The sequence below is a fragment of the Knufia obscura genome (genome assembly GCF_036327395.1).
Source record: "Knufia obscura strain CCFEE 5817 isolate CBS 148926 chromosome Unknown scaffold_14, whole genome shotgun sequence".
NCBI classification, from domain to species: Eukaryota; Fungi; Ascomycota; class Eurotiomycetes; order Chaetothyriales; family Trichomeriaceae; genus Knufia; species Knufia obscura.
This window is the reverse complement of record NW_027042700.1, coordinates 276,587-295,753: the sequence shown is the minus strand read 5'-3', so window position 1 is coordinate 295,753 and position 19,167 is coordinate 276,587. Positions and strand designations below refer to the sequence as shown.

General features: G+C 50.6%; 7 protein-coding genes across 7 annotated transcripts; 6 read left to right on the top strand and 1 right to left on the bottom strand.

Moving 5' to 3' along the window:
- Positions 1 to 180: 180 nt before the first annotated feature.
- Positions 181 to 626, top strand: chz1 (Histone H2A.Z-specific chaperone CHZ1; the record flags this gene model as incomplete). Its single annotated transcript, XM_064878029.1, has 3 exons — positions 181 to 324; positions 378 to 387; positions 439 to 626. The coding sequence occupies 3 exons, from the start codon at positions 181 to 183 to the stop codon at positions 624 to 626; spliced, it is 342 nt and encodes a 113-aa protein (XP_064726137.1).
- An 886-nt stretch (positions 627 to 1,512) lies between these two features.
- Positions 1,513 to 3,630, top strand: PMZ80_009635 (uncharacterized protein; the record flags this gene model as incomplete). The annotated part of the gene is made up of 1 exon (XM_064878028.1): positions 1,513 to 3,630. One exon carries the CDS (start codon positions 1,513 to 1,515, stop codon positions 3,628 to 3,630), a length of 2,118 nt encoding a protein of 705 aa, XP_064726136.1.
- A 1,324-nt stretch (positions 3,631 to 4,954) lies between these two features.
- Positions 4,955 to 6,058, top strand: RAD14 (DNA repair protein rad14; the record flags this gene model as incomplete). The annotated part of the gene is made up of 1 exon (XM_064878027.1): positions 4,955 to 6,058. One exon carries the CDS (start codon positions 4,955 to 4,957, stop codon positions 6,056 to 6,058), a length of 1,104 nt encoding a protein of 367 aa, XP_064726135.1.
- A 681-nt stretch (positions 6,059 to 6,739) lies between these two features.
- On the top strand, positions 6,740 to 9,363 carry ADI1_1 (1,2-dihydroxy-3-keto-5-methylthiopentene dioxygenase; the record flags this gene model as incomplete). The annotated part of the gene is made up of 4 exons (XM_064878026.1): positions 6,740 to 6,818; positions 6,868 to 7,158; positions 7,210 to 9,051; positions 9,101 to 9,363. The coding sequence occupies 4 exons, from the start codon at positions 6,740 to 6,742 to the stop codon at positions 9,361 to 9,363; spliced, it is 2,475 nt and encodes an 824-aa protein (XP_064726134.1).
- Positions 9,364 to 10,033: 670 nt separating this feature from the next.
- PMZ80_009632 (uncharacterized protein) lies at positions 10,034 to 10,342 on the top strand (the record flags this gene model as incomplete). Its single annotated transcript, XM_064878025.1, has 1 exon — positions 10,034 to 10,342. The coding sequence occupies one exon, from the start codon at positions 10,034 to 10,036 to the stop codon at positions 10,340 to 10,342; it is 309 nt and encodes a 102-aa protein (XP_064726133.1).
- A 2,555-nt stretch (positions 10,343 to 12,897) lies between these two features.
- CTA8 (Heat shock transcription factor) lies at positions 12,898 to 16,673 on the bottom strand (the record flags this gene model as incomplete). The annotated part of the gene is made up of 6 exons (XM_064878024.1): positions 12,898 to 13,426; positions 13,507 to 13,703; positions 13,978 to 14,128; positions 14,185 to 14,303; positions 14,400 to 16,161; positions 16,213 to 16,673. 6 exons carry the CDS (start codon positions 16,671 to 16,673, stop codon positions 12,898 to 12,900), a joined length of 3,219 nt encoding a protein of 1,072 aa, XP_064726132.1.
- Positions 16,674 to 17,990: 1,317 nt separating this feature from the next.
- Positions 17,991 to 18,953, top strand: PMZ80_009630 (uncharacterized protein; the record flags this gene model as incomplete). Its single annotated transcript, XM_064878023.1, has 1 exon — positions 17,991 to 18,953. One exon carries the CDS (start codon positions 17,991 to 17,993, stop codon positions 18,951 to 18,953), a length of 963 nt encoding a protein of 320 aa, XP_064726131.1.
- Between the last annotated feature and the right edge of the window lie 214 nt (positions 18,954 to 19,167).

The window sequence follows — 19,167 nt, the reverse complement described above, 5'->3', positions numbered from 1 at the left end:
TCGCAGACGCGCTTGCTTTGCTAGCACGAGAAATGTGGTTGCTGTTTTGATTCGAACTGCGACTGCTTGCCAAACATAACATCCACTCAATCTTGCCATTCTCTCATCGCTGTCACCAGATCTGATCCGTTTCCGATCGAACATCGCAAGATCTGCATCACATTACGATCCCATATCACGATGTCCGCAAATGAATCTTCTGCTGCACAGCAGCCAACAGAAGTCACCGAGAAGTCCAAGGGCAAGTCGGTCGAGCAGCATGAGGCTGGCGAGATGAGCATGGACGATGACGAAAGCTCCGGCGAGGATAGCGGTGCTGAGGAGGTAAGTGTCGCGCAAAGGATATCTTAGGTGCTAGCAAGCTAACTTTATTCTAGGCCCCAGAAGGTACGATCATAGCTACTATAGCTACACGTCCCGTTTGCTAACATGTCGTAGAAGCCGACGAAGACAACATGGAAGAGATCAACCCAGACAACATTATTGGTGGACGTACTCGGGGAAAGGTCATCGACTGGAGTGAGGCTGAGCAAAAGTCCAAAGAGGCTGGTGATGACATGGGTGAAGACGACGATGAGGAGGATGATGATGACTTCGTTGATCCTGATGATGAGATGAAGGATTGAGAGGATCCAGATCACATTTCTTGTCTTGGATAAGCGCGATGAAGGGACGACTGCCAGGATATGCTTTCACTGGTTAACAGTGGTTCATCCGGCTATAGCAAGCGAAACAACAAGCATCGCAGATATGGTTTTATGGCAAGGGAACAGTCGGCGTCTGCAGATTGGATCGCGAAGCAGATATCGTTCCATCAGACATCTGAGGCAGCTGAAAGCTACTGCGAGGCCAACATGACTAGGTCGCACGACGTCGGCGGTATGCAATAAGACAAGCAACGCATGAAGAAGCAACGCAAATACAAATCAATGAAGAAGCAAATTAACTGCAAACTCATCCCACACCATCACGCTCGGATTCCATCTCCCACAGTTCAGTTGCGCGCTTACAGCTGTGATAGGGCGAACCTTCATTGGCTGTTTAACAACATCCCTACCATTCGACTAGGTAGTTCCCTTTCTTGATCGGAGCATGACTTGTCTTTACCCATCCTTGCGACTGTTATGCCAAATATTTACTTTCCTCAACTGACTTATTTGGCAGGACTTCCGATTTCGGAAAAGAGTAGCAGGGCGGACCGAGGTCCGTCATCCGACCCAACTAAGTTCAAACATTAAGTAAGCTAGATACACACAACAGCAACAGAAGGTAAACGGATTCTACTCACGGAGTAAGCCATTCAGGAAAGACACTCTTCCTGCATTACACAGCTCGATCAGGAGTCAACGAGTAGACTAGAACTTCCGGGATACGCATCTCTAACCACGACTCCCAAAGTCCTTGGTCCTGCTCTCTATATGCTACAATACCAAGAGCTCGACTAACATTCCCAAGTCCTCGTACAAGCTCAACACCACCTAGTCCACCACCATCACCACCACCACCAACACAATGTCCACACCACGCAAACTCTGGGGACACCCCTCCCCAACCACAACCCAGCTCTGGAAATTCAAAACCCACATCGAATCCCTCACCTCCCAATCCCTCCCAGACTATCACTCCCTCTACACCTACTCCATAACCCACCGCTCAGACTTCTGGACCGCCGCATTCAACTTCTTCCCCATCGTCTACAGCGGGTCCATCCCCACCCCGTGCTTCGATGAGAGTGCCAGAATGGACACTATCCCCCGACCATCCTGGTTTAGTGGTGTTAGAACCAACTTCGCCGAGAACATTTTATTTTCCGGCCGTCCAGACGGCACACGCACGACGAAAGGCAAGGAAGATAGCAAAATCGCCGTGACACAGGTTCGCGAGGGAAGTTTCCTCGAGCCCATAATCCACATCACATGGGGCGAGTTACGCACCCGCGTCGCACGCCTCTCCAACGCGATGCGCGCCCGTGGTGTGCGCAAGGGTGATCGCGTCGCACTGGTCGCGAGTACAAGTATCGATACGCTGACTGTGTTCCTTGCTACTACTACACTCGGTGCGTTGTTTAGCAGTAGTAGCACCGACATGGGCGTTAAGGGGATTTTGGATCGGCTCGTGCAGATCAGGCCGAAGTGGCTGTTTATGGATGAGGGGGCGGTGTATAATGGGGTTACTATTGATTTGAGATCGAAGATGGGGGAGGTTGTAGCGGGGATGTCGAGCGCGAGGATTGAAGAGTTTGTGGGCGCTGTTAGTATGCGACGGTTTGGGACGGCGATGGATGTGAGTGGTGTGCCGCGTTGTGAGATGTGGGATGAGTTTTTGGGGGAGGCGGGTGATGAGTTGGTATTCGAGGACTGCGAGTTTAATGATCCGTTTATTATTGTTTACTCGTCTGGGACGACGGGCCAGCCGAAGTGTATTGTACACTCTATCGGTGGTGTTGTGCTCAATGGACATAAGGAGGGGAGGTTACATCGGGAGATTGATGAGAATAGCACGCAGTTGCAGTATACGACTACGGGGTGGATTATGTACCTTGGGAGTGTGCAGGCTTTGCTTATGGGTGCGAGGATGATTACGTATGATGGGAGTCCGTTTCTGCCTGATCCGAGGAATTTCTTGAGGTTATTGGAGAGGGAGGGTGTGACGCATCTGGGAACTAGTCCGAGGTATCTTGGGACGTTGCAGCAGAGTAATATTGCGCCGCGGGAGGTTGTGGATTTGAGTAAGTTGAGGGTTGTGACGTGTACGGGGATGGTGTTGAGTGAGGCGTTGTTTGAGTGGTTTTATGATGTGGGGTTTCCGGGGCGGGTGCAGCTTGATAATATCTCGGGTGGGACGGATCTTGCTGGGGCTTGGGGAACGGGGTGTCCGATATTGCCTGTTTATGTTGGGGGGTGTCAGTGTTTGAGTCTTGGTATGCCGGTGAAGGTGTATGATTCGACGCAGGAGCCGAGTGAGGAGGAATTGAGGACGGGACAGCCGATGAAGGGGAGTGAGGTGGAGAGGGAAGGAGAGCCGGGTGATCTTGTTGGGACGGGTGCGTTTCCGACTATGCCGTTGTATTTCTTTGGGGATGAGGGTGGGAAGAAGTATTTTGACAGTTACTTTGCGAAGTATGATGGTGTTTGGACGCATGGAGATTTCATTCAGATTCATCCTGTGACCAAGCAGGTTATGTTTCTGGGTAGGGCGGATGGTGTGCTCAACCCGAGTGGTGTCAGGTTCGGGAGTAGTGAGATATACAGTGTGATTGAGAAGCACTTTCCTGACTCGATAGCGGCGTCTATTTGTGTTGGGCAGAGAAGGCCGCAGGATTCGGATGAGAGGGTTTTGCTGTTTGTGCTTATGAAGCCGGGTCATCGGTTTACTGCGAGACTAATCAGGGATATCAAGGCAAGGATCGCGGAAGAGACAAGTAAGAGGCATGTGCCCAAGTTCGTGTTTGAGACGAAGGATATTCCGACCACAGTCAACGGTAAGCTCGTGGAACTGCCGGTCAAGTCCATCGTTTCTGGAAAGAAAGTGAAGCCAAGTGGGACATTGTTGAACCCAGAGAGCTTGGAATTCTACTATCAGTTTGCCCAGGACGAGAATTTGAAGGAACCGGTAGAGGCAAAGTTGTGAGGAAGCCAATAGAAGATGTAGACTGGATAGATTGTATGAAGCATATACTTTTCAAGCTGCTGCGCGACATCAGATTGATGGTCCCAGAAGAAACCTCTGGCAAGCAGCTAAACGGCTTGGGCCTTATCAGACTGGTTAGAGAAGGGGAGCATTGACTCAAAAGCTAATCGTGGTCAGTCTTCCTCCTCTGCATGATAGTCCATCGAACCCGGTGCATCATGTTCCAAGCAGTAATGCGTTGCAAATTGATCTAGCTGAAGAAGGTAGGCCCAGGCGACTCTCAGCGCCATCAATGCCTGTATATACAGTGAAGCGTACAAATCAGCTTTTCCAACATTGCTCGTAACATAGCTCTTTGAACTCGGGCCTCATCACTCAAGTGATGTAGTATCCCATAGGCCAGGATCCGGGGTTCCGTTCCGGCGTCTTCTTTCCACAGGGTCATCCCGAATCTCAACACCTGGGCCAGCTGCCCTAGTTCCTCGTCCTCGATGTAATGGGAAGACCTGCAACAGTTAATGCCTGCCTGTAGTGGCTGCTTGTCCGAGCACTTACATTGGTCTGACTCCATCCTAACCTAAATGCAAACTCATGCGCGAACAGCTCGCCAAAGCCCAACATCAAACCGTTGACGAAAGGGAGTAGTAGATTTATGGCAGCACCACGTAACAGCCCCCAGACTGTTGGTGGTTGATATATTATGACTGGCTGCCCGCCATTATTGTTTGAGGAGTCCGGAGGCGATGAGGATGGCGGAGATATTGAGGAGTACGGCTCTGAATCCGAAGGTATTGTCAAGCCAGAGGCAGAGAGATCTTGTGGTGGGGAAGGTGGTTGGTCGTGGTGATCGTGGTAGGATGCCATGGCTGTGTTTGAGTAGGGCTTCGATGGAGGATGGTGACCACTTTTGGGCTCAATGCATTTCGGAACTGGCGCTCTGGTACTTTACACAGCACAGGCTAATGCGGGAAGGTCGGCAGTGATTCACTACACACCAAACGGGAGTTTGTCGCAGCTGCTCTGTTCTACAGCAATGATGTGGTGGTTCAGGCACAATTTGGAGCAGTGCACCACCGTAGCCGGCGGATGTCCCCCGAACCATCGGCGCAGAGCCTGGAGCTTGACCTAATCTGGCCTTAATCTGGATTGGGATCGCGCCTGCGCCTGGACGCGTTTGGTACTTTCCCGATCTTGCCTGCGTCATACGTACTTCATTCTTTGAGACTCGAAGATATTCTGCTCGTGCTTGACAACAGTGACTGCTACAGACTTTGAACGAACAGTGCAGGCCTCTCTGTGAACGATATACAGTCATCTGAACATCATGGCTTCAGAACGACCGGCTACGCCTCCGCGAGGGCTTGCGGCACGGCCTGCACAGTCACCGATGACACCAGAGCAGGTGCGGCGCATGGAGATCAATCGATTGAAGGCCAAAGCATTACGAGAGCAACGAGAAGCAGAGAGCGCTCGACCAACAACATTATCGAGATCAAACAGCTCTGTCACCGGCCAGAAACGTAACTTTGAGACATTCACTGAGAAGCCACCTCCAGCCGCAGCCCCAGCACCAAATACAGTCCGGGATGCAAAGAATCGTCCCCTTGATGATATCAAGCCTGCCCGAAGCACACTGGGAAAGTACATCGAGTATGACTTCTCTAAGATGACAGATACCAAAGGTGGCTTTCTGACGGCTGAAGATGACCCACATAATAAAGCCATGCGAGTAGAAGAGAAAGATGCGAAACCATCTGAAGTGACACAAAAGGACTGGGAGAGGCAGCAACTGCTCAAGTCTTTGCGCAACCAAAGAGCTGGCCCATTCGAGCCCGGTATCAGTGCCATGAAGGATGAAGAGACCAAAAGATGTAGAGAGTGTGGTGTGCTCGAGATTGACTTCAAATGGTCTGATATCTTCGACATTGCCATCTGCAATGCTTGCAAAGAGAAGTATCCGGAGAAATACAGCCTGCTCACCAAGACAGAAGCAAGAGAGGACTACCTTCTTACCAACCCTGAGCTGAATGATGAGACACTTCTTCCGCATCTGGAGCGACCGAATCCTCACAAGTCGAACTGGCACAATATGTACTTGTATCTTCGTTTCCAGGTCGAAGACTATGCCTTTTCAGAAAAGAGATGGGGATCGGCTGAGGCACTCGATGCGGAGTTTGAGCGTCGGGCAGAGGAAACGAAACGGCGGAAGGAAAACAAGTTCAAGTCCAAGCTGGCAGACTTGAAAAAGAGGACCAGAGTTGAGGCGTATCAGCGGAATCGTAGAGGAGGTGGAGGTCAGTTCGGAGACGATCTAAGTGATGGTAAGCATGTCCATGAGTACGGCATGGCTGTAGAGAATCCGGAGACGGGTATGCCGGTCAAGAAGTGTACTGTCTGCGGTCTCGAGGTAGAAGAGCTAGAATTGTAGTAATATGCATATCTTCTGGCAACCCTGTATGGAGTAGAGTATCATCTGTTTCACTGCATGAGCATCTGAATCGGATCTGTCCTGCTGCAGCTGCGATGCATAGGGTGGCCCAAAGACTTGGTATCAGGACTTTTACTGTCACAGTTGTCCCTGAGCGACAGTAAAGACACGTAGCACGCGCGCTCTATATTTCGCGGGTCTTCAAGAAATGTCAGATTCAATGGAACCTAGGTAATTGGCAGATAGAAAAAGGTCGAGCAGGGGAAGCGCGGCTCAAGCATACGAGTAGCGGCAGCTGCCCCGTTCGGGACCTGGGATGCTGTCAGTGCCAGTGGGCGCTAAATCCTCCCGTGTCCCTTCAGCCCAAAGTTGCGACTTACAATACAGTGATCTGCAAGCACAAGCTCAACTACCGTCGCCAGGCCGCAAGATCAGCACGAGATCTGTCACGTTCATTCACGAATCAACAGACTACCATTGCATTCATGACAAAGCCATCTCGGACAGGCATACAAACAATCTAGGAATTCACTCCTGCGCAAGCTGCTGAGCCGGGCGCCCCTAACCTGTTCCTGTTCCTGCACCTCCACCTACCAATCTCTCAGAGCCGCGACGGATCTCCTAGACACCAAACACCAGACATGCTTCGATGATAGATAGACTGCACCACTACCACGCACCATGGCGTGGCAGAATGCAGGCGGAGGACAGGCGGGAAACATGACAGAACAGAATGGCGTACAAGCTTACACCCTGCAAGGTACCAATTCGCGCCGGAACACTTCTAAATCTGCTTCTAACATGCATAGGGGTTATGCGCTTTCTCCAGACTGAATGGCATTCACACGAACGAGCCCGGAATTCCTGGGAAATCGAGCGCGAGGAAATGAAGAAGCGCATAGCCAGCCTCGAGGGTGAAGCCAGAAGCAGCAAAGGCCTACGTGGTGTCCTCGAGCGTCAGATACGAATGTTGGAATATGCCCTGCGGAAAGAACGGGAGAACGTCAATAAGCTAAAGAAGGGCGAGCAAGTCGACTTGTCCAAGGATACTAAAGAGCTTGCGCGCCAGGAAATACAACAGTTGAAAGACGCAGGGAAAGGTAGGTCAAGAGCAGGAACTACGCCCACCATCTATGCTAACACCTACGCAGTCATAGTACCCAAGACCATCAGCCAGTTCGACAACGAGATTGATGCAGAGAATCACCTGTCGCAAGGAATCAAGCAAGAGAAAGAAAGGGAGAAATCTAAGGGCTTCCTCACTCAGTGCTCCAACGAAATTACCTACCATCTTCTGCCTGGCGTTAAGCCCGCCACTGAAAACCTGGATTTGAACAGCCTGAATCATGTCGCTGCCGACCGTGGACCAAGTCAGCAAGAACTGCACGATGCTTATGCTCAAATACAAGCACAGAAGCAACAGCAACACCGGAACAATATGGCCATGGTCAGAGAAAATGCACACCCCCCTCAACAATCAGTACCAGCATACAGCGATCCCACCCCACTTGTTCGATCAAATACTCAGATAAATAATAACCTTACCCCCGTACAAGAGCCTGGCACAAGAATACAAGACCAACAACTGCTGGAGAGTCGCAAAATGAACTATCCCGAGCAACAACAGCCACAAGAGGAGCAGGTCGAGTCTGTGTCGCATAGTTTCGATGGCTACGGTCGACAAGTGCCTTCCAAGGACGAAAACACCATGCCGCAAACCACCACCAAGAATGAAGCCGATGTATCCGATGCATGGGACTTTGATGATGCTCCTCCTCCTTTCCAGCCTCCACCTGAGCCGAAAGCTCAACGGCCAGACACCGAAGCTTTCCCTGCAACAATGCCCTCCAAGTCACCGACGCGTGTACCCGGAAGCCATAGAAGAAAGAGCTCGGGTGCTAGGAGGAAAAGTTCCGATAGCGCCGATATTGGCAGCTTGACGAACAATCTTCCAATAGATTCATCGCAGTTCAAAGTACGCTTTGCTATGCGAGGTCATCTCGATGTGGTGAGATCTGTCATATTTACTGGAGGAGGCAGCCCGTCAGATCCCGAATTCTGTACTGCCGGCGACGATGGCACTGTCAAGAGATGGCATATTCCAGTTCAATACGGATCATCTTCGCTTGGTGAAGATCTTGATAGGACAGCACACTTCACTCATCGAGGACATGACGGCTCAGTCTGTACACTAGCTGCTTGTCCTGCCATGGTACCCTTTTCCAACGGTGGTAGAGTCGCAGGTGACGGCTGGATCTTTTCTGGTGGAGAAGATGCAAGCGTCAAAGTTTGGGAAAGAGGCCGAGTTGATGCAAAAGCAAGTTTAGAAGGCCATACTGATGCTGTCTGGGCACTTTGTGTTTTGCCAGGCACTACAGGTTCTCTACTCGGCGATCGCTGCACTTCATTTGGCGGCCCAGATCGGGTGTTGCTCGCAGCTGGTGCGTCGAATGGCACAATACTAATATGGGCAGTTTCGGCACCGCCCCAAGCAAGCTCTGTATCAGGCGGCTCAAACAGAGGCGCAAGAGGCAGCAGAAGAGCAAATTCAATATCAGCAGGAAGCAATTTCCCAACCTCACCACAACCAAGCATTGCCAGCAACACCCCTTTTCAGTACAGTCTAGTACACAGGATAGAACGGCCAGATCATGGCTCACCAACCTCGATATCACCTCTATCACCATCTGGCACGAGTTTTGTCGTTAGTTACAGCGATGCCAGTGTACTCATCTTCGATACAAGAACTGGTGAAGAACTAGTCGGCATGGCAAGCCAGGAAACATACGATGGGACTCAAGACACAAGCATCAACGCAGTTGTGGCTAGCAGCACGGGCTTCGACACCAACCAAAGCAGTTCTCCTGCGCGCCGTGCCAGCTTGGGCGAAGACGACATTGTCCATGGCGCAACAGGGGGAGACGGTGGCGTAGAAGGCTTTGTAATTGCTGGTTACGAAGACCGTTACGTTCGATTCTTTGATGCAAATTCCGGTAAGTAACGCACATCCACCCGATGCCCCAACACTAACAATACTTCCAGGACAATGCACATACACAATGCTCGCCCACCCATCCGCAATCTCTTCCTTGTCACTCTCACCCGACGGGCGAGAACTTGTTTCGGGCGGACACGACGCCAGTCTTCGATTTTGGTCGCTCGAGAAGCGCAACTGCACACAAGAGATAACGAGCCACAGAATAATGAGGGGGGAGGGCGTTTGTGCTGTTGTATGGAGTCCTGATGGGAGGTTTGTCATCAGTGCAGGTGGGGATGGGGCCGTTAAGGTATTTTCGAGAAGTTAGCGAGTGAAGCGATGCGAGTATATCCCGTTCTATGGCTGTACGTATGTATGAATGAAGATATAATTTACTCATCTGTCATAGTAGATGAAATAATGTGATGGGTGTGGCCGGGTCCGTGGGCAACGACTGCTTTGCCAGAAAGAGGTTTCTTCACTGTCGGCCATTCATTCATTGACACCACACAGCGGTATCAAGCTCTCACAGACGCAGCTCGGCAAAGCCTTGCAGCCACCTACCATGCACCGAATCTTCTTAATGGCAACTCAAGAGCATCACTCTTGGGAGAATCTGGAGTGTCCTTATGTGATAACACCATCCTTCACACTTCGACACTGTATTTGAACTCGTGCTTTCAAATTTCAGATGCAGCGCAGAATAATGTCCTACTATTAGCGCGCTGCTAACGTCTTCCTAGACAGGTACTGGTTCTGGTTCTGGTTTTGTTCTATTACAACCCTGACTTGATGTTGCAAACCTGCTCGTCTTAGTGTGAACCACAATTACCAGTTTTACACACAAATATAAACGAATGAGTGTTGCATCGCTGGACATCCTTTCCACTCGATAGCTCACATTATTTTCACTGACTTGACACTCAGCTCACTGCTCCCTCCAATCTCACCCAATCCACATATCGAACGGTTCCAGACTCCGAAGACGACATCACATCATGCATCTCAACCCTAAAACCATCGCCATCGTTCTCGCGCTCCTCGTGACAGTTCACGCCGCACCTCCACTTACACCCGCACCCTCCGACCTCATCGATACCAACACCAATACAACCCACTCCCACCTCGCCACAAACCTCGACCTCCTGAAACTCCCCGACTGGCGCAACCGCTGCCCCTTCACATGCCCACCAGGCAAGATCTACTGCAAGAATGCATGCCATATGCTTCTTGTGTTCAGGAAGGACTGCTGTAAGTGGCCTGATGAGTGTGAGAGGGTGCATGGGGGGTGTGCGGAGGTGTATTGAGGATGTGTGAAGTGGTCAGGTGGGGTGGGTAAGTGAGTGAGAATGAAATGGGGATAGAGTGACATGGTGAGCAGAGGATGAGAGGAGGATGTACGGGGATGGGACGGGGATGAGATGGGTGAGAATGATATGGGGACAGATGAGGATAGGATGAGTGTGAGGTGAAAAGGGACCGAGGATTAGATGAGGATAAGATGAGGGCAAAATGAGAAGGAAGTGAGGTTGTGATGAGAAGCGTTCCACAGCCTACCCAACTGAATACCATGGATCACTTACTTTCCTAGACATGATCACGTTGATAGTACAGCTTTGGCAGTGGTGCCGCAGTACGAACTGGACAGTCCTATAGGCTAAGGTCCAGCTCGAAGAATTGACACCAGTTCAGCGGGCCGCCATTCCAAAACGCTGAGCTTTGACATCCCGCGATCTGATCGGTGTAGCCGCCACAGGCTCGGGGAAGACGACGGCGGCGTCCTTCCTGATACCGCCAAAGCCTTACCACGATGAGCAGCTGCTCCGCGTGCAGTCCGACCCCACGGTCCTGCGCGCGTCGAGCGCCGCATGGCAGGGACGAGAACCGGTTCGTCTTCCAGGCAGATATCTTGGACGGCAAGAGCGTAATTGTCGATATCTAGTAAGGACGCCCTCGCTTTGAGCGCCTCTATGTTGTCCACTCGTCTGCGCTTGTCACGGTGCCAATATGCCAATATATAGTCACCGGACTGTGGTGCGTATGGCATTGACTCTTCTATGGCAACAAGGATGCAGCATACCAACTATCTACGCCGGAGACGGACGGCAAGCGTCTACTTGATATGTTTTGCCCGAGCGAAGGCATTGTTCTCGTTTCTGGACGGAAGCATTGATTGCATTCGTTGGGCTCGTTGTTGCGATCGTTCTGGAGCGGCGTGCGCAGCTGGTCGACGAGGACGAGGACTTCGAGTGGTGGCTTCTTGGGGTGGACGGACAGGTCGATGTAAGCTTGGTGGTAATGATAGTGAAGTGATAGTCCAGAAATGGGCATCTGAGGATGATCTGGGCTTGAATTGATACTGAGAAGCTATTCAATTGAACCTGGGACGAGCTCGGGGTGATTGCGTACGAACAGAACTGGTCAGGCGTCACTCAATGTGAAAAGGAGATGTATGATCGGATATGGTGTTGGGAATCATGGCATCGCTCGTTCTCACCGCCACCTTTGCTGCATCTTGCCGCTTCCTTTGTCTGACTCCCAATCGCACATGCCGGCACGGCATGGCTCCTACCGTTCGGCTGAACTCCAAGCGATAGATAGATCTCCAGACAAGAATCAAGCATAATGAACCATAAGAAGCACCACACAGCACGTGGCCCATGGCAAAGCCTCTTCCTGCAATGATGATCAATCCACTCCTTCAACCGACGAGCTATAAGCTCCTGTGACGACAATTCTGTCATTGATCTGAATAGGATGGACCTGCTCTGCTGCCGGCCTCCTCTTTGCTTTTTGAGTCTGTAACCTAGTCTGCTGTTCAAATTGTGCCCCGGTGGGCTTCTCTTCTTGCGCGTGAGCTGGGAGCCCCCTTTAATCCTGATACCGTCGGCACACGATGGCTGCATGTTGCCGGTTCTCTTTGTCCAAATGTCGTCTGTGCATCCATGTCGACGGGCGACTTCTGCCGCACGGATCAACCAGCAAGAAGAAGTAGAGCTGCTCACAAGAATGAGCCATAATCGGACCATGAGATATCACAGCGGCGTTGGTGACCTTGACCTGCAATGATGATGACTCCCTCTTAGATCGGATGAGCTTTCGAGCTCTATGATGATCCTAACTTTGTCTCTCTGAGCAGAGTACACAGGTGCCCGCTTTCCTTTTTGTCCTTCTTGGAGCCTTGAGCAGTATTCAACTCACATCAGCACGAGCTCAGAGCATTGCCATTGATTGAATGCGTTCTGGCTTTCCTCTTCCAGCGTCTACTGCGTCGGTGTACGCTGGCCGCATGGTGCCAACATTTCTTTGTCTGCTCCGCTGCGGCTAGCCTTGTTTGACAGCAACAGCGTTGTTATGCTATTTCGTGAAGATGTGAAGCACAATTGGCACACAAGTCATCAGCTCAGCGGGTGACAAGGCGACGTAACTCTGCGATGATGACACAAACTGATTCTTCATGAGGAACCTCACTGGGGTATCCGATGCAGACCATTATCCTTTGCCATAGTCTGAGCAGAGCCAAGCATGACATGATCAATAGTTTTTGGTCTCCAATGCTCTGTCCGTTGGGCTCACCAGTCACTGTTTTGTTGGTATTGAGGCTCTCTTCGTTCGGTTCAGATCCATGTGGAGGATGGTTTGTCCTGAGATAGTCCGTGCGTTCTTTGTCTCGGCGTCCGTGCATATGATCGTGGGTTCCAGTGATGTTGCGTTCTGGAAGGAGTAAGTGTAACCTCTGTGCAGATTGAAGCACGACATACCAATGTGGAAGCCTTTCTGCTTGTAGAACCAAAGTCAGGAAGATTTATTTGAGCCAGAATCACATGATACTTCCTCTTTAAGCCTTGTGCACTCACGACATTCAGTAAAACCGATCAGTCCTCCTGGAATTCTCCCCAAAGTATTGCAGAGGATCACAATGTCCCTTGCCTAGATCCGCTACTGCAACCACCCTATTCCGATCCTTCACAACCTGCCACGTATCCCACTGTATATTGTAAGGCAACACGACCTTCGAGTCACCCGGAGTAACCTTTCCATGCTGAGCCACCTTAGCCTCAAGCTCCTTGACTCGTTTCTCCTTGAGAGAAGGCAGACTGATTGGCGTGTTGTCGTCTTCTGCGTCCTTCCGCGCTTGCTCCAAGGCTTTTACTTCCGCCTCCTCGGCATCCCATCGCGCTTGATGCTTATCTGTGTCGAACTTCATCATGCAGTTACTGCATCGGATGGACTTCTCTAGCCAGTCAACCATGCATGACTCGTGGCCGTGGACGATGTCTCCGTTTAGACAGATGTGGACCATTGTCGCAGTGAAAAGACTCGTTAGAGGCTCTTTGCAGCATGGTTCGCCCTGGCTGTTTTTGATCTTTGAGCGGAAACATGTCTCGCTTCTGGGACCTATTGCGTGGAAGACCTGGTAAGGAGCGAACTTCCGGCAAGGGCCAAATGGGATGCCCGCATGCCAGCGTACGCAATATAAATCGCCACACTGCTTGTTGGTGGCCGGCATTGTGCTTGTGTCAGAGGAGGTGATTCTGTATTATGCTGATAGTAGGTGCACGCGATCGTGGTTGCCGATTTCTGGACTTGTGTATCAAATGTTACCCAGCAGGTATCGAAAATGCGGGCTTTGAACTGTGATAATATGGTGTCCACGCCTTCTTTGAGCTGCGCCATGTTTAGCACCACTGCTAAGAACAAAGCCATGGTTCCAGGTATCGCTGGGCAGTGTTGGGATATTCTAGGAGGACAAAGGGATGTCGATGGCTTTGTGCGTATGTTCCATCGGGTGCTCTTGTGGATGAATATAGCACGTTCTGGCTGTCGCAGTCGAAGAGTCGTCTGGATAAGTCGAGCATATTGAATGAAAGAGCAGACATGTCTCTCGAGTTGTTGTACATTGTGCCTGATCACATGTTAGCGTAGAAGGCATCAAACTCACCTCGATATCAGGCACGAAGCCCGCAAAAACGTGAGACGAATGAATAAAAGTTAGAAGATAATCGAGCAGACCTGAAGAATCGTGCTTCGGGGCTTCGAACATAGTTGTCTTCGAATCTAAAGTGTTGGCAGCCGACGTTTCGCGGTCGTTACTGTTATGGAACATCAGAGTCTGTTGGCGCTGGCCAACAAAACTTGCTTTTTACACCTGTGTCGCGCTTGCTTCTCAATTACGGTGTTACCGTAGGGTTGACCTTGGTTCATCGCAACTCCCTCAATTCGTAATTCGTGAACATCGTATTCACCTTTGTGCGTGACCTCCAGCCTCTATACTCTGGCAAGCAGCGAATGTGCAGCACTCCACCCAACCATGCATGAGAAACATTGCAACCTCCAAATAAATATCGTAGCTTCTCAAGATACCCTTCTCTTCTTTTGCACATGACCATCCCAGTCCCCAGCGTCGCTACCGCTGATCTTGGGAGTCGTGGCCTCGCTGCCAGAAACAGATTCTATCCTTCCTGTAGCGTCGTTATGACCATCGTAAGTTCCCACATTCAGAAAGTTGTTGTCGACACTTTTATTATCGTCCACGTCTCCGAATAGTGGATCATCATCAGCGAAATCGAAGCCTGCTGCATTGCCATTGCTATTATAAGCATTGTTGTTGAGATTGTTGAGGTTCGAAAAATCTAAATTGCCATTATTCGTGCCCTCAGCGTTGTAATCTGCAAAGTAATCTGTAGGGTTGAGGAAATCGTCTATGTTCAGAGGTGGAGGCTGGACGTCTTGACCGTCTCCTAACCCCGGTATACTACCCGAGGGCGACAGTGGTTGTAGAATGTTTGCAAGGTTCTTGACAGAATCATCCTGAGCAGCTTGCAGTTGGGCAAGCTTGTCAAGATCTTGCTGTGTCGACTGGAGTTTGTTGTCGAAATGCATCTGTGAATTAGTGCGGACTGGAGAAACCAGAGCATTACTACTGCTCGTACCAGGCCGTGATCCCTTAGACTGGTCATTGAACATGCGGAGCATGCTTTCCCGTTGTGCAGCGCTTATTGGTGTAGTGCCGCCCTGACTTTCGAGGTCGTTCAGGACATGCGAGAAGTCAGGTACTGGAGTGTTGTTGCCTGAATTACGAGCATTTGTGCTATGTATCAGAGACATCATGTCTTGGTGTTGCTGGCCGGTAGACGGCTGATAATTTTGTGCTGGCTGGTTGACATCAGGATCAAATATCTCTTCCACATGTGCGGACTGTGGTGAACGGGCCATACGAGACGATCTCCTAGAAGGTCTAGGTATTGGACTTGCGGCGCTTGTCGAGGGCGACATGGTACTCGCACGGCCTTCTGTACCATCTGTAATCATAAGTCTCTGTCGCTTGTACGGTTGATGCGATTGTTCAACGGGTGTTCCTTCTGGCATATCAAAGACGAAGTGATCGTCAACAACACCACTGCCGTTCTTATCCTGGTTCAGCGTGTTTGCGAAGATCTTTGCGATATCAGCCGCTCCTTCATGATTCTGTAAACTTCTATTATACAGAGTAGCCAAGAATGTGAGGATGGCGTTGATCGAATGTTCGTGCCTGGAATGTTTGTTTTGGTAGTCGTTCGCTTGATCGACAAGCGCATCGTGTTCTCGCTTCAGCTGGCCTAGCATCTGTGTGATCTGACTTTGCTGCCGCCGTATCAATGATAATTCTCTCGTTACGCTTGCGAATTGTTCCTGGGATAGTGCTGTGTTATTGCCGCTAGTTGGCGGCAGAGCAAGCTGTGGCCGTGGCCGCGATTGATCCACACTGCTGGCTTCTTCTGGATATTCTTCATCGTCTTCGCGTTCTTCTGATTTCCCGCGAGGTTTCGTTTTGGTGGTTGCTGCCTGATTTTTAGGCTTCTGTATCAACCATAACAGATCTGGGTAGCCTCTCCTGAAGAATGGGTTGAAGTATTCGGAGGGACTCTTCGCCTTGCGCTCACTTGCCCGCATAGAATTATCGGAGAGGCCGACCTTTTTGTGGAAACCGTACATGTTGAGCTGGCGCACGAACGAGGCATAGTTGTTGTGTTTGAATAGTTCTGGGATGAGCTTGTTGGCGAACTCGTCTTCGTTAAGGACCACGAACGATTTGCCATCGTCGGCCCATCGGATCAGATCGGTGTTCTTAGGGTTCTCCAGAAAGCTGTTGTTTGTCAGCCATCACTATACAGACCGGTCAGGAGCCGAGACTAACCTGTGCAATTTCATAACAAAGGGAGGTATTTGCTTCCTCTTTGATTGTGCTTCTCTTTTCGCGACCTGAGCCTTCGCAACCAATTCATCGATATCATCACTCCACGTCGTAGGCGGCTCTTGCTGTTGCTGTTGCTGTTGCTGCTGCTGGACAGATGTCGCAGCTTGCTCGACCGGCCACTGATTGTCTTGCTGCTGCGGCCGAGGCACTACCTGATTCAAATGACGGCGCGTGAGCTGATTTGAAGGCTGCGTGATCTGTTGAGGTGGGAAGGCCGGTGCCGGCATGTTGTACATGGGCTGATTCGGATAGGTGCTTGGATTTTGACCAGTTGCTCCCCAATTGAAGAACTGGTCATCGTTAAGATTCTGTGCGCCATTCTGATAGGTACTTTGCATTGGCTGAGTAGTCGAAGAGTATCCGACAGGCGATGTGCCAGGCGCAGGTCTCTTCCGCGACATATTGTCGGCCGTGGACATGCCTAGGCGGAAGAAGAATTGGAAGAGCAGCAGTCAAAAGAATTTCTATTTCTTCTTCAGGCTGTAAGTCTAGAATGCGCCGGACTAACAGAGACTTGTTGCACTTGCTGTTACCGTGAGGACTCGCAGGCCTCGAATCGAGACAGGCTTTGGAGGTGGGAGACGGATACGTGCAGCGGGCGTAGTGGGACGGGACAAGCAGCGATTGACAGGATTTACAGGACAAGACTATTGTTGTAGTATATGCTTGTCAGGTTTCTTTCGTGCACAATATACATGAATGCAAGACTCATCTATCTGGCGACCTGGCTGTCAATGCTACCAATAAATCGCGACACCCGATCTGTGATGCCCGGCGGACCTCACTATGACATCGTCCCGTGCTTGTGGCCTGACAGCCTTAACAAGCGGCCGCTGTCTCCAGTCCCGGCCCGCTCAGTGTCAAAGCTCTATCAAAAAGGGATGAAAGGCTAAGTTCACTGGCTTTGGATCTTCGTGCTCCTTTCACGATGCCAACAGAGGCTGCAGCAACACATTGGCAGCTATGTAGGACGTCGAATGGCTAGCTAGATACTGGGCATGGTTCGCTGTCACTAATGGAGAGCATCGCTTTATCAAGGGCAACTTGAGGAGGCTCAATGAATGCTTCAATGATGATCAGAATGACTCGATCATACACCGCAGCCTATTTAGCCGAGGACTCTATCGATACACTTGTCTCTAGAACATCGATGCCAATATGCTTGAAGATGAGCTCTTGATCACTGCGACAGCTACCGGAACTAGCGATTGATGCGCAGTATTCTAATAAGACCCTGAGAAGGAGATAAGCTAGGAATCGATCAACCTGTGCCACGATGGAAGCGAAGGCAGCATGCTCTCTGGGATGCGGAAGAACCTTCAGTGTGAGGAGGATGGGCAAATACAGATGGCATGAGGGCAAAGTGATTGTGAGCTTGAACGTCGGGGTTAGCTCAAATTGACACAATCGAGTTTGGACTTGCTTTCTTGATGGTGAAGAAATGGTCAAGTCGTACCTTCCCGCCTTGCAAATTCCTCGTGCCAATTATTCCGCATCACAGCCACTTCAAATCCCTCCACTTCAAACAAGGCCGCATATCTCCAAGTTAGCAATTCCGTACCTCCCGCCGAAGCTTTTGGTTCTCTGCTGTTGGCGGCTATCTACCGGCAAGATGTGAGTATACAGTGGCACTAATACAGCCGGTGCGCCCCGCTGACAGGTCTTACAACAGGTACAATTCTGAAGCTTCAAGCTCCAAGAGCCAGATTTTAACTATCATGGCCGTGATCCAGGAGTCGATGATCATGATCAAGAAAATGGGGCGCAACGTGGGACCAGCTGTTGCTCAGGGTGCACTCGACTACCTCAAGAAAGCTCTCGTTGATCTTCGCAATGCTTGCAAGAATCCAGATCCAGATGTGCCCAAACAGATGATAGAAAGTACTCTCCGCTTCGCAGCGAAAACAGAAATGAGATGCCAAGGACATACTCAACGCCTGCTTGGTCAGGATCCAATCGATCTGGCACGATCACGGAAGCGACCAAACGACGTGCCACAACCCTTCAGAAAGTCGAAGAAGGAGAAAAAGGCTGCTCGAAAGGCTGCTGATCTGGCTGCCCAGGCGGCCATCGAAAAGGTTACAGGACGATACGCTACTCGACTGGCTGCTCGAGAGGCTGCTGCGGAGCCTGCTGGGTACTCTATCTCTACAGAAGTCATCGACCTCACGGCTAATTCCAGCGAGGACGATACGCACATGCTCAGCTCCAAAGCAGATGCAACACTCACTACCACACCACCCGTTGCCGCTCTCCATGCGAATTCTAGAGACATAATCTCGTCACACCAGCCAGAAAAGAACGATGAGAAGACAGTACAGACAGACTCGGATCAGCCAAATAACAAGGAGGACCACATTGACAATCCGGAAGAGAAGTTGAGGCTGATATCCAAGGAGCAAAATTCAATTGTCTCCCTACACAGTGGTCTACCAGAGACGACAGAGAAAGCTGATGCCATCTCTTGCAGCTCGACCGAGGACATTCGAATAGGTGGTGGAAGAAACGAGACGGACGTCATGAGAGACTTACTACAGTCGGCTACTGAGCAAGCAGATATCAGCTTCTTCCGAGGTAAAGATGGATTTCTGAACGCCTTGGTCGAGGTATCTATGGCTCGTAGGGATCACGAGCTATGGTACGACCCTAGCATGGACTTCAAGGAGGACCTGCTACCATGAGACGACCCTTCAGATTAGTATCGAAACTCAATCAGGTAACTAATAACGGCGAGCAGAGCGAAAATCACTGCAAGTGTATATTCAAGAAGAGCTGAACTAGCAACATCAAGCTCTCAGCTCAGTGCCTGTATTGCATGGAAGGCTGCAGCACTTCTCAACTCGAGAATATAGCTTGAACCGGTGCTCTACTAGCTAATATGATTTCTTCTTTTCG